The sequence below is a fragment of the Coffea arabica genome, chromosome 1c (genome assembly GCF_036785885.1).
Source record: "Coffea arabica cultivar ET-39 chromosome 1c, Coffea Arabica ET-39 HiFi, whole genome shotgun sequence".
NCBI lineage: Eukaryota > Viridiplantae > Streptophyta > Magnoliopsida > Gentianales > Rubiaceae > Coffea > Coffea arabica.
In genome coordinates this window covers 52236365-52249017 of record NC_092310.1, presented here as the reverse complement: position 1 = coordinate 52249017, position 12653 = coordinate 52236365, and the positions used below count along the sequence as shown (strand labels likewise).

Here is a 12653-nt window from a genome sequence, read left to right as displayed (position 1 = left end):
TATCCAAATATTTGTGAAAATTCTTGGGCTACTTGCTTTACACCTTTAGGTGTTTGGACTACAAGTTCAAAAACTTTTCTTTTAATCAATAAATCCAGATTGGATCGCATCTCTCCACTTTGCTCAATCATTTCTATATCGACATTCATCAACCGATCTAAATTCATGATTCTCATCAATTTCTATACTATCAAATGCTACATTTCATTAGATTCCAATTAAATTTTCTATGATTTCATTCTCTTCAGGAGTTGGCTCTTCAGGAGCAACCTCTTCAAGAGGTTGAATTTTGTCATGACATTTATTTAATCTCCAGAAATATTTGAAATCAATTTATACCTTATTTAGGTAGGCCGACCTTAAATTTATTTGTAACACTTGTGCATGTCCTTCAGGGACATTAATTTTAATCAGAATATTTCCTGCAGGAATAGTTGATTTAATGACTCTTCTGGAATCGATAAATATAACTTTTTACAAATGAAGAATTTTTTTGAATTTCTAGTTCACATTATTTTGTATGAGAATTGAGGAAATCCAATTTCTCAAATAATTTCCTTTCAGTTGATTTTTTCCTCCCCCTAATGTCGGGAATCGTAGTTCATCAGAATAAAAAAATCATTCAATAGATCATCCATCATCAATATTTTACAATATTTAATTGTGAAAGGTGATTCATACCCAACATAAATTTTAAATTTCTTTTAGAGCCATATATAATATAAAGGGGGGTATGTATAAATATTTGTCGGCTCTCAAATATTTTCACTTTCATCAAATCATATATTCATTGGAATCAGTAAATTTCCGATTTACTGCAAGTGATAATTATAAATCAAATGAGAATGAAGACAACTATATCGATATCCATTTCTCTCTCGAATGGTTATTATGATATAATTAACCTTTATCTCATTTGATTTCTAAACATGATCTCTATTATTGTCTCATTTAGTGTCTCAATTTGATAGCCATTTCAACGGATATTCAAATTCAATAATTCTTTCGAGACATGGTAAAATGTAGTGCTTTATTTATAATAAACTGTTCTCCTACAGGGAGAAATATAGTAGTGGCTCTTCTGGAACTTTCAATCACTTAAATACTACCACTGATTGTGTTTGTGTCTTTTGTTGGAAAATAGTGTATATAGTAGCACTTATTAATGAGACATATATCATTGTCACCATAATTCTTATGGGACAAATATCATCACTATAATCCTTTGATCCCAAATATTTAACATCCATTTCTTCTTCACGAAGAAAAGTCAATTACTATAATAAATTAAATCAAACATCATACACCTTCAGGGTGTTTAAAGAAATTGGCCATGTGAAGATGCTATTATAATTTTGATTCGTCAAATGTACTTGGGACATTTATCTTCAGGATCCTTACTTTTTTGTCCTTATCATTATTATTCACTTCAAGTGGTAACTTTTTTCTCTTGTCATGGTAAAATATATATTTACCAAAATCATAGTCATGGAAACAACCATAACTAATAAATAAAAATTTAGTCGCATTCACTTCTGGGAATGGACAATAATTAGTATACAATAAGTACAGAATACTTTTCAAATTTTCTCTTAATATTGCTACTACAGGAGCATATTCGAGAAATCAATTGTAGAGAATATCATTTTCAATATATCTTATGAGTAAAATTTTCTCGACACAATTTCAACTGAAAAGTAATTCTGAAAATTACAGAATTATGTTCTTGTAGCCATAGGTAAATTTATCATACCAGGCTTTTGAAATAATGACCATCTTCTGATGGTCAAATCTTTTTGTTAAAGAACAACCATCTTCAGGTGATCGAATCTTTTTCTTTAAATATTTCAAAAGACAAGTAGATTCTCAAATATAATTGATTTTCTATAATAGCATCTCCAAAATTCAATGCATCAGAATATAAGTATTTATAACAAATAATTCTAAAAATAAATGAATAGAATTAAAAGGAGAAATATTACCTCAAATATATCAAACATTATATATTTGTGTTTAGTGGTTGCTCAGCAATAGACACTTGTATTTTTTGATCATTCAAATGTTAGTCATAAGAAATTGAAATAAATTTATATATAAAAAATTTACCTCAATAAGTAGACAGAAGTTGTCGAAAAAAATACGGATAGAATTTCTTGTTTCACTTTTACTCAAGGTAAATCCTCGTTTTCACCTTTTGCTCAAAAGTAGAGACTCGTGTTGATAACGTGTTGTAAAACTAATAAAATAAACTACTATAATATCAAGTGAAATATTGGAGATATTAGAGAAAGAAGTAGAGAAACAGAGAATGATTATTTTATTATTCCAATTAATACAAAAGTCCTTCATAAAGGGTGTCAATGTACCTCTATATATAGGTATTACAAAATTAAAGGAACATCAATCCTATTAAACACCCACTACTACAAGAATATGAAGAAACCTATGAAACGGTTCTTCCATTACATGGATAGATTTATGGATTGTAACTTCTATACATAATGTAACCATAAATTAAGAATTAATTCTCTTAAGAATACAAATGGACATCCATACTTTTAATTGTTTCATAACACTAATGGATTATTAACTAAACTAATCAATTGTGAAAAAATAATTAAGAAAGATAGATAATGAGAAAAACTATAGTCAAAGATACACTTTAGAAATGGTTCATGCAATTGATCATTAATGCAATTATAATTCCAATATTCATTAATAAGTAATTTTTTAACTGCCGATGCAATCTGACAGTCAGTCTCTCCTTACTGTTTCGATAGTTAAGGTACGACTATTGACTATTTTCCTAATTTAGGAATAATCGTAGGTACGATCATAAGATTTAATTCCCCAGTTGCATTAGAAACTAAAGAAACCCTACTTTAATCAATAAACACGCTACGAAAGTTTATTTAAATTAGATTGTACGTTTCTCTGATACAAACCCAATTATATCAGTTGCTACTTGGATTGGAGTAGTCAAATAATTACGAATTCAACTGCTCTAATTAGCAAATAGATTACGTGAGTAATTAAATATTGCATACTTATTCAATCACACACAATAATAATAGCCACGAAAAATAGAAAACATACAAATACCAATGATTGAATGAAACAATTAAGATGGGAAGTTGGACGTGGAGCTAGTTAATAGGATCTTTAATAAAAAGGATGCGAAGAGGGTGCTTAGAATTCCCCTTAGTGCGCGACTTGGGAAAGATAGAATCTACTGGACACTGTCGACCACAGGGGTAAATACAGTAAAGTCGAGCTACAAGCTAGCAAAAACTTCTCAGTTCATAGTTGGAAGTTTCTCTGGGGGATGAGGGTGCAGCAGAAGTTAAAACATTTCATTTGGAAATGCTTGACTGGAATATTGCTTGTAAACGTACTAATTACTAATTAGAGACAGATGTTTCAGAGGAAACTACTTGTGCAGGTGCTGTGGGGAAAGTCCAGAAACAATAGAGCATATGTTTTTCTTTTGCAGCAATGTCAAGGCTATCTGGGAGGCTGCTCCTTTAAGTTGGGATGATCTAGAAAGCTTTAGGAGCAAATTCTGGTTATGGTGGGAGGAGTTGAAAGATGCAGTGAAACAGGAAAGAATGAGAGAACGTGTTGAGCTTACGGTGAATTTGTTGTGGCAAATTTGGAAGTCAAGAAATGGGGTGCAATTTAATAACAAAAGAAGAGATCCAACACTAGCAGTCCATAAAGCTGTAGTGGAGTGGAGAGAATTCCATGACATTCAGGAAGCGGAGGTGGAAAGAGTAGGTGGCGGCGTAACGGAGAACGAAGGAATATCTGGCTGGGGGAGACCAAAGGAAGGTTGGATTAAAGTGAACTCAAATACAACTTTGCATCTAGAAACGGATAAGGCAGGATGGGGGATCATTGTGAGGAATTGGCAAGGGAAGGTGGTGGGAGCTTGGGCAGTGCCAAGGCCATTATGTACGCATGCAAAGTCAGAGGAAGCGCTTGCACTCAGGTTTGCCATGTTGGTGGCAAACCAGAATGGATGGAGACGAGTAGAGTTCGAATCAAATTGTTTGCAGGTAGTTAGAGAACTTAATAGTGCAAATGAAGAGGTTATTAGGTGCACAGTGATAGCTGACTTGAAGAAACTCATACTAAATTTTGATGAATGTTGTTTTGCTTATACTAGAAGGGCAAACAACTTTGTTAGTCATTCTTTAGCTAAGAAAGCATTACAATTGGAATGTTCTGCCGAATGGAAGGATAGCTTCGCAGGCTGGCTGCTTGAGCTTGCTCATGCTGATTGTAAGGACAGTTGCCTATCTGTTACATAACTGTTGGAGTCCAATTAATAAAATGATGCCGTTTTGATAAAAAAAAAAAAGAATGAAGCAATTAAAATAATTTAGATCTCACAATTATCATTGAATCAAATCTTCAATTGTCACCTTGACTAGAAGTATGAAATTAGTTCTCCATTAATGGAGAATAAGTCACGTAAAAATCCGTTCGAAGCTTTCCCATTGTCTTCCTCCCTATCGATCCAAAAAAATAAGAATTACTATGCTTTGTTCCTAAGCAAGAGCTATATCCGAATTCTCTCTGCCGAATTACTTAATTGATTGGTTTCCTAATATCAATCAAATTCCTAAAGAGTTTCCTATTACAATTCAATTTCCTAAAAGCTCTCCCAATTGCTCGAGACTGACGTGGAATGCAAAGAAATAGGAAACTTCAGCAGTTGTCGAGTTTTGAAATTTGACTTGGATTGGGAAACTGTTCAATATCAATCCCGACTTTCTGTTTTTGAATCCCGAACTTATGTTTGCCCACGTGAAAATCATCAAAAAAATTTTCATTTAAGCACTTTTCGCTCCAACACCCTATAATTGATATAAAATACCAAATATAAGTAGAATCTATCAATTAATACAATATTTGACTAAAATCAAGGAAAAAATAATTATATATTTAGCAACAAATTATGACCTATCAGATAAAATCTTCAAGCGAGACTTGGAAAGATGATAACAGTCTGTAAATGTTGTGGATATGCAGTGGAATCCGAACAACACATGTTCCTTGAATGTGAATTTGCCCAAGTGTGGAAGGGGCTGGAACTTCAGATGGCTTCAAACATTTCATCCATGTCCATGAAATCGATGCGGCAATGGCTGAAAATAGGGGTGGCAATCGGGTCAAATTCGAGTTGGCGGGTCGGGTTGAGACCCGTGTATAACAGAAAATCTGCTGACCCGTCAATCCTAAATGGGTCAGAATATTTGACACGAACCCAAAAATTTCGGGTTGGCGGGTCGACCCGAAATGACCCGAAACTTAATTTTAATTTATTAATTCACCACTATAATTTCTAATAAAATCAATTTCTCACAAAACTAATTACATAATCAAGTAATAAAAATTTAAATAAATAATCTCAAACCAAATCTAAAATAAATTAAACACCGTAAAAGTGTTTTATCCCAAACCAAATATAAATTAAATTAAATCAGTATAAAAGTAAAAAATAATATAATATATTATTTGTCCAAATATAATAATTTCAACTTCACACAAGTTAAATAAATTCATTTAGGATTAAGTAATTAATGTCTTTGAAAAAAAGGAATAACTTAATTTAGTTAGATAAAATAATTTTTATATTTATTAAATTATTTTTAATTCGTAAACGGGTCACCCACGGGTTGATCCGAAATTAACTTGTTTTCTTTTCGAGTTCATCGGGGTTCTACCCGATTCTGACCCAAACCCCTGAAATCTCAACCTAAATTCATTAATTTCATATTAAATTCGTGTCGTATTTTCAAGTCATATCGGAAATTGCCACTCCTAACTGAAATGATATCCCCTAGAACTATCAACCCTGAACAAGTTGAATGTTTAGCTTTCCTCAAATCTCTGCCATTTTCAAGAGATTTTGGTATTGCCCATTTCATTCTGGAAGATGATGCCTTAAATGTTGTGCAGAAGATCAAAAACAAGAATATGCGAAGCTGTTTTGAATATGTTAATGAGTTTCCCATGTTGGAAGAAATTGCAATGTTCCTGCTCATATCATGTCAAGGTTGTCTTCATCCCCAGGGAAATCTTGTATATATGCTGCTGAAGCTTATTTAAAGGATTGATGGTAATTTCTTTTTCAAAAAAAAAAAAAAAAATCCATTACAGCCAATACAGAGTTCATATGTAGCGTTGGGTAATTTACCTCACAAGTAAATCTAGCTGATACTAATTTCCAAAGACACAAATCATTTGGTGAGAATGTGAACAAAGTAGCCATAATAATGTCACTTCATTTGACTCTCAAACTCTACTATATCTCCATACACTTGTAAAGCTTATACTATATGGTTTCTTTCTTGAAAAAAAAAATTATAAATACTAGTAATAAGTATATCTTTTATGAACTTGTATTCTAACTGATAAACTAGCTCAACTTTAGTGTCAAGATTTACGTAGGTAGGTAATGAGCATTTCCATGCCCATATTCACATTACACGAATAAGCACATCCAAAGAGGATAAAAGAAAGGATTAATGCACTATAATTCATCCGTTAATTTGTCTCAGATTTCAATCTTCTTCTTCCTCAGCATGCGGCCTGTACATTCTGATCGGGCGATTATGTAATGGTTGGAGTGGTCTTGCATTGGCTTCCGACTCCTGCAAAAAAAAGGGATTGCTACATGTTATGACAGTGAGTAAACCACCTAATCATTTGATTGCGCTTCTAATTATGCAGGATTTGACATAAATAGTCGAATTAATGGTCAAATTAAACCAGATTTTTTTTGGGATTGAAGTAGAGTTTTATTTGGCAACTCACATCGTGTACAGCTTCTCGAATCATTTTCACTTGATCTCTAGTAACAGTTCTAACCTGAGGAATTTTGATGCAGTTAGACTTCAGAATTCAGATGGATATATATATATATATATAGAAAATCTTAAGAATTTCCAATTAGAATTAGTTCGACTAACCTTCTTAACAATTGTCCAAACGACATTTTGAGTGCAAGGAGGAATCGTTAGCGAGCCAATGTACCTATAATACTTCCTGCTTCCTAACTTTATCTGCTTTGGATCAATAACACCCACAACTTTCTCCAAATCTCTTGTATCAGCAAGAGCCTTTAATTTATTCTCCATCTAGGGTTACACATATCCAACATTAACCAAAAAAAAAAAACAAAGAAAACAGTGCCATAAAAACAAAAATAAAGGGTGTTAATTTTGTGAAGTAAATTATCTTGAAGTCTTTAATTTCCTCTAGGATAAAAAAGAAAAAGAGTAAAAAACAAAAACACCCCATGTGGTAAACCTAATATACAGAAAAGTCCCCCGCGATTTCAAAATATACAACACGACACCCCGTACTTTGAACTAAATTGTAAGGGTGACGGAATCCGTTAAACTTAACGGAAATGGACGAAATGACCAAAATGTCTTGATATAATTAAGCAAAAGACAGCTCAAAAAAATCATTTGTTTTATTCTCTAGATAGAGAAAATTGAGGGTTAAGGAATAGAACAGGTATATTTGTTAAAAATTAGTTATAAAAATTTTTTTTAGGTTCCAATAAGTCATTTCCGTTAAATTTAACGGATTCTGTCACCTTTACAATTTAACTCAAAGTACGGGGTGTCGTGTTGTATATTTTAAAATCACGACGAACTTTTTTGTGTATTAGATTTATCACAAAGGACTTTTTTGTATTTTACCCAAAGAAAAATAAAGACATAGTATCTTGAGAAGGGGGAGCTAATATATACCATAGATAAAAAGGAGTCGGATCGTCCAATCTCATATATGATTCCAATTACAGCGATCCTTCCATTGAGGGCTTCATGAACCAAATGCGCCTCTAGATCGTACCTGTGGTTGATTTTAAATTATTCAATGCTCTTGATTAATTACATGTAATCCTACAGTCTAAACAGCTAAGCTCGCAACATTTTGTTAAAAGGAAATAATTAAGCTAATTAAAGTACCTTTTGCCATTAATAGAATGTTCACTAGGTGAGTGCCAGTGACACTGTCTGAGATGATATAAGGTCCCATTTATATGAATATGCCCAGCATCATCAACCCATCTCAACTGCACATTAACAAAGCAAAACCATCAACCAGAGGAACAAGAAAGTTGTAGGGCCACAAACGAGTCGAGTCGAGTCGACTTTTGGCCTTATCGAGTCGAGCCTTGACTTAATTTCATCGAACTCGAATTCGAGCTCAACGAGCTGGTAATTTTTAAGGTCGAGTTCGAAAAAAATAAAAATAATTATTTTATTCTTTTTTAAAAAATAAATAAAATAATATTTTTTCTTAATAAATAATAAAATATTAAGGATATTTATGTAATTTTACTATTAAAATAAAAATAAAAAATATACTTATATATATATATTCGAGCTCGCGAGCCTAACGAGTTTAATGTTTTGAACTCGAACTCAAATGAGTGGCTCGATTCGTTTGCACCCCTAGAAAGTTGTTACCTCACTATGTTAGGGAGGTCCACGTACCTTGATATTTCTCAGTTATTCTTGGTACCCAAATGTTATATTTTGCAAGGAAATTTAATTGAATGAATTATTGGGCATAAGTTCATAACTGTACAAAAATAACGAAGACTCGATTTGTTTGAAGTCATATGTAGGATTTCAATGGTAAGAGAGAGTCACCATCATATCGTGACCTCTATTCACGAGAGTGGCATTAGAAGGCTTGTATTCCCTGTGAAGTCTTCCCAAGCTTGACACAACTTGAACTCTTGCATCCAGCAGATCAATCGGCGACTGCATGCTACCATGGTTACACATGCTCCACTCTTGCCGAATCTCCCCCCAGTGAGCTGGTCCCCTGTGGCTTCTTTCATCGTAACTAAATTCCTTTTCATCCTCTGCAACAAGCATGAATGAAAAATTATTCGTTCCATACTCAATACTATAATACTGATCAATGCATTCATTGGGACGCAATATCCGATGCATTTTTGCACCATTTACAGGGGCAACCGCTTGCTAAATCGGACCTTAATCCAAAACTTTTTAGCTTGTATAAGTTCGAAAACTTACCTACTTCTTCAGCTCGTGCCAGATTACATGCAAAGGTCGTACAAACGAAGAAGCAGCAAAACAAGGCTTTTCTTGTAAGATTCTCCATACTAATTTGCCCGGTGTGATTTTGAACGTGAAGTTGTCGTAGAAGGACTTGATAATTAGGTGCTGATTATATAGCAGCTACATGAAATGTGAACCTGACATGTACTATTTTGAATTTTATTTGACCCAGGTGGGTATCCGAGGAAACTTCGTCTGAGACTTTGAGGCAGCAGGTGGGCGTGAATTGGCAATTTTCTAGCGAACAGAATTAAGAAAGCCAATTGGCCTTTTCTTGTTGTATTTAGATACTACTATATAAGTAGATTCCAGAAGAAAAGAGTTTAACCCCTCTAAATTCCTTTTTCCCGGTTTCTTTCGTGGAACAGTACGTAGAAGTGGAGACTGAGGACACAATTAGATCAACGCCCGAGGCGACGAATTTTCTAGTTGACGTTTCCAAAAGAAAAGGCTTCAGCATAACGTGTCAAACTTCGCCTATATGGTTAATTTGGAACATCTTCTGAGTCTTTAGATGACAAGTAGCTGGTTTATTCAATGTTGCCGGTAAGCTACTCAGCAGCATAGCTTTAATTCTTTGATTTGGATGTACAAACGTTACGTTCAAATGTGTGCAGCCAAACTACAAAATGAAAGGGATATAAGGGAAAAGTAAATTAAGGACAAATTAGCTAGTCTTCTCTCACTCTTCAAATGGAACTGGAAGGCTTTGCTTTAACTCCATTTCTGTATGAAGCCTATTTTCCCTCTTTCGGCGTTTATTAATTTATTGGACTTTCCCTTTACAAATTCGGCATCCAAAGGGGCTTATGTACTCTTCAGAAACAAGGATAAGCATGTATATAGACTAATCAGCATTGGCATTTCATTTTCTTCATGTATTTTTTTTTTTATAAAAAAATTGCAACGATGCTAAGGGTCTGTTTGGTTGGATGAAAAATATTTTTCAGAAAATGTTTTCCTAATTTTCCACTGTTTGGACACAATCTAATTTGGGAAAATGATTTCTACGAGGGAAGGAAAAAAACTTCCTTATCTATTATTCTGAAGTTATTTTCCTTTCTTAAAAGCACGGCCTCTTCTTAAAATCACGGCCTAAAGGCATTCTTCCACTTCAGCAGATGCCCATTCTCAACGATTGAAGACCATCGATTGACGACTCATCGGCGAACCAATCCTTTTTCGCCGGCAGCGCCTCCAGCTCCGGCGAAGACCCACTTCCTGAGGTAGGCTACTCTTTCAATTGGGCTATTCTCTTAATCCTTCTTCTTACAGGTCTTGGGCTGAAGCTTTTCATCATTTTCTATTATTTATTTTCCTACTTTCTTGAAGGGTTGGATTATATCGCAATTCATTGTCCTGTTGAGTCAAACTTATTGCTTGCTTAGTGATCGTTAGTAGTATTTTTACTGGAATTTCTAGTTTTGAGTGGGCAGTTTTCTTGATTTATGCATAGTAGGGTTTATTGTTGATTTTTTTTTTGAGAACCTGCTTTGTTCCCTTAAGGAATTGCAGAAAAAGTTTCTTGCTTTGATAACTTTTGTATCCCATTAAGATAATTTTTGCTACACACACACAATCACACATTGGGTTTGCTTGTGTTCGTTTCTTGGAGATTGTACAGAGCTTGATGAAGCTCTGATAGCACTGTACAAGTTATTACTGGTAATTTTGGACCAAGAAAACTCAAAAAAGGAAAGGATAGTGAATAATTGAGCAGGATTGTTATTACAGATTTCTATTTGTTTATGGCATTTATGTTGCATTAGTTTTGCTGGGATTTTCTGGAACCCTGTATCACGCATATAACACTAAGAAAGATGGAAAACGGAAAAAAAAAAAAGAAGGGAAAAAGAAGAAACTTCTGGTTTGTTAGAAAGACTGAAAATGTTGGTAGCTATGGAAAAGATAATGAAGCTCTGATGTTACAGTTGCCTGTTCAATTATTTTGGAACCTTACTGCAAGCGATAGGGATTTTCTTGCATCGTTAATTTCTTCTGACATAATAGTAAGCTCCCTTTAAAGATTCACAAAAAGTAATAGATCACAGTTAGAATGCTCCAAACTTAGGCTCAATATCTGATAAAGTACATTCAGATTATGTGTCTTTGGAAGATCTTGTTCCATTAGCAATGGCTAATTTTGAAGCTCTCTCCATTGAAGGGTTGAGGATTCAATGTGGCTAGTCAGATGCACAAGCACCTTCAAGCATTAGGCCCCGTTTACTAAGAACTGGATCAGCCATTGGGTTCGTGGCGTTCACTGTTCTTCCCACTTCGTGGGCTCTTACCTTTGCCATAGGAGTAGAGCATCTTTTTGGGCATGCCTGGGATCAGCTCGTAATGTACAATCTTGCTGACAGATATGGTTTGACGGGCTGGATCTAACTTTGTAAATTTCTCTAGTCCTCAGACTGTAAACTCAACTTCTGTTTGCTGACTAGATTTAAACCCTGATGGGTGCATTTGTTGCTTTTGAGCTCCATAGAAGGTTGTACTGTAATTATTGATCTGATAGATCTAATATTTTTTGAATTGGCTCTTACCATAGCACAAATCAATCAATTGGCTGCTCATGTTTCTGTTAGAGAGCACTATGGCCATTCAGGCTCTTGACTGATTCAAATTTGTGTTAAATTCTCTTGTGCATGCATACACAGGCGGTTGCAGAATGATGACTGCTCCATTTCTGTTTTTGGCCAAATATCAGTTCATTTCGGAATGCATTACCATCAAGTGAAAGATGCTATATCTATCTGATGGAACAGCTGCCATTTATTTAGATAAAATTTTGTGAAGTCCAAGATATTAATACTTCATAATGTGGATAAGGGGCAGCACGTTGCTTGCCTGATTGCTTTCCTGGCATGGTTACTGCCTTGGAGTCTTTTATATATGTATATGTATATGTATATGTGTATATATATGTATATGTATATGTATATGTGTATATATATATGTATATGTATATATTTATTGCGTCCACCGTTCAGTGAATAAGGTGAAGGTGCCTGGGATCTTCACCCCCTTATTGATTTTTTTTTAAAGGAAGATCAAAAACCAATTCATTAGTGTCATTAATAATTCCATTTAAGAATTCATGGCGTAATTTGAATAAATATTTTATAAAAATGATAATATGATTATAATGGATAGAAGCTAAAAACACTTGTAATGAGATGAATGTTTTGAGAATAGAAAAACATTTGCAACATATCAACAAATATTAAAAAAGAAAGTCAAAAAATATTTTCACTGACAAACCAATCACCGGAAAATTATGTAAAAGGAATTTGGAAAATATTTTCACTAAATAACCAAACACTGGAAAAATATGGAGAAGGAAGTGATTTTCCAGGAAAATAACTTCGATGGAAGGGAAAATATTTTCTGTCCAACGAAACAGACCCTAAGTGCGATATTGTGTCATATATATATGTCACACACAGACATATAGCTTTGTGGAGAGGCGAGTCTGGGCTCAGGGAACTATATATTGCCCTATAGCAAGTAGCCAATTTGCACGTATGTGGA

At 34.0% G+C, this 12653-nt stretch overlaps 2 protein-coding genes and 1 long non-coding RNA gene across 3 annotated transcripts; 2 read left to right on the top strand and 1 right to left on the bottom strand.

Annotated features, from left to right (window-relative positions):
* The first annotated feature begins 3476 nt into the window (after nucleotides 1-3476).
* Nucleotides 3477-4313, top strand: LOC113742348 (uncharacterized). The gene has a single exon (XM_072047336.1). It carries the CDS (start codon nucleotides 3477-3479, stop codon nucleotides 4311-4313), a length of 837 nt encoding a protein of 278 aa, XP_071903437.1.
* A 1960-nt stretch (nucleotides 4314-6273) lies between these two features.
* On the bottom strand, nucleotides 6274-9212 carry LOC113720646 (alpha carbonic anhydrase 7-like). Its single transcript, XM_027245345.2, has 7 exons — nucleotides 9075-9212; nucleotides 8682-8899; nucleotides 7992-8098; nucleotides 7773-7875; nucleotides 6981-7148; nucleotides 6826-6879; nucleotides 6274-6662 (listed from the first exon to the last, which is right to left on the bottom strand). The coding sequence occupies exons 1-7, from the start codon at nucleotides 9160-9162 to the stop codon at nucleotides 6573-6575; spliced, it is 828 nt and encodes a 275-aa protein (XP_027101146.2). The 5' UTR covers nucleotides 9163-9212; the 3' UTR covers nucleotides 6274-6572.
* Nucleotides 9213-9805: 593 nt separating this feature from the next.
* LOC113727557 (uncharacterized) lies at nucleotides 9806-11706 on the top strand. The gene is made up of 2 exons (XR_003457858.2): nucleotides 9806-10345; nucleotides 11284-11706. It is a non-coding gene; the product is annotated as an uncharacterized lncRNA (long non-coding RNA).
* Nucleotides 11707-12653: the final 947 nt, after the last annotated feature.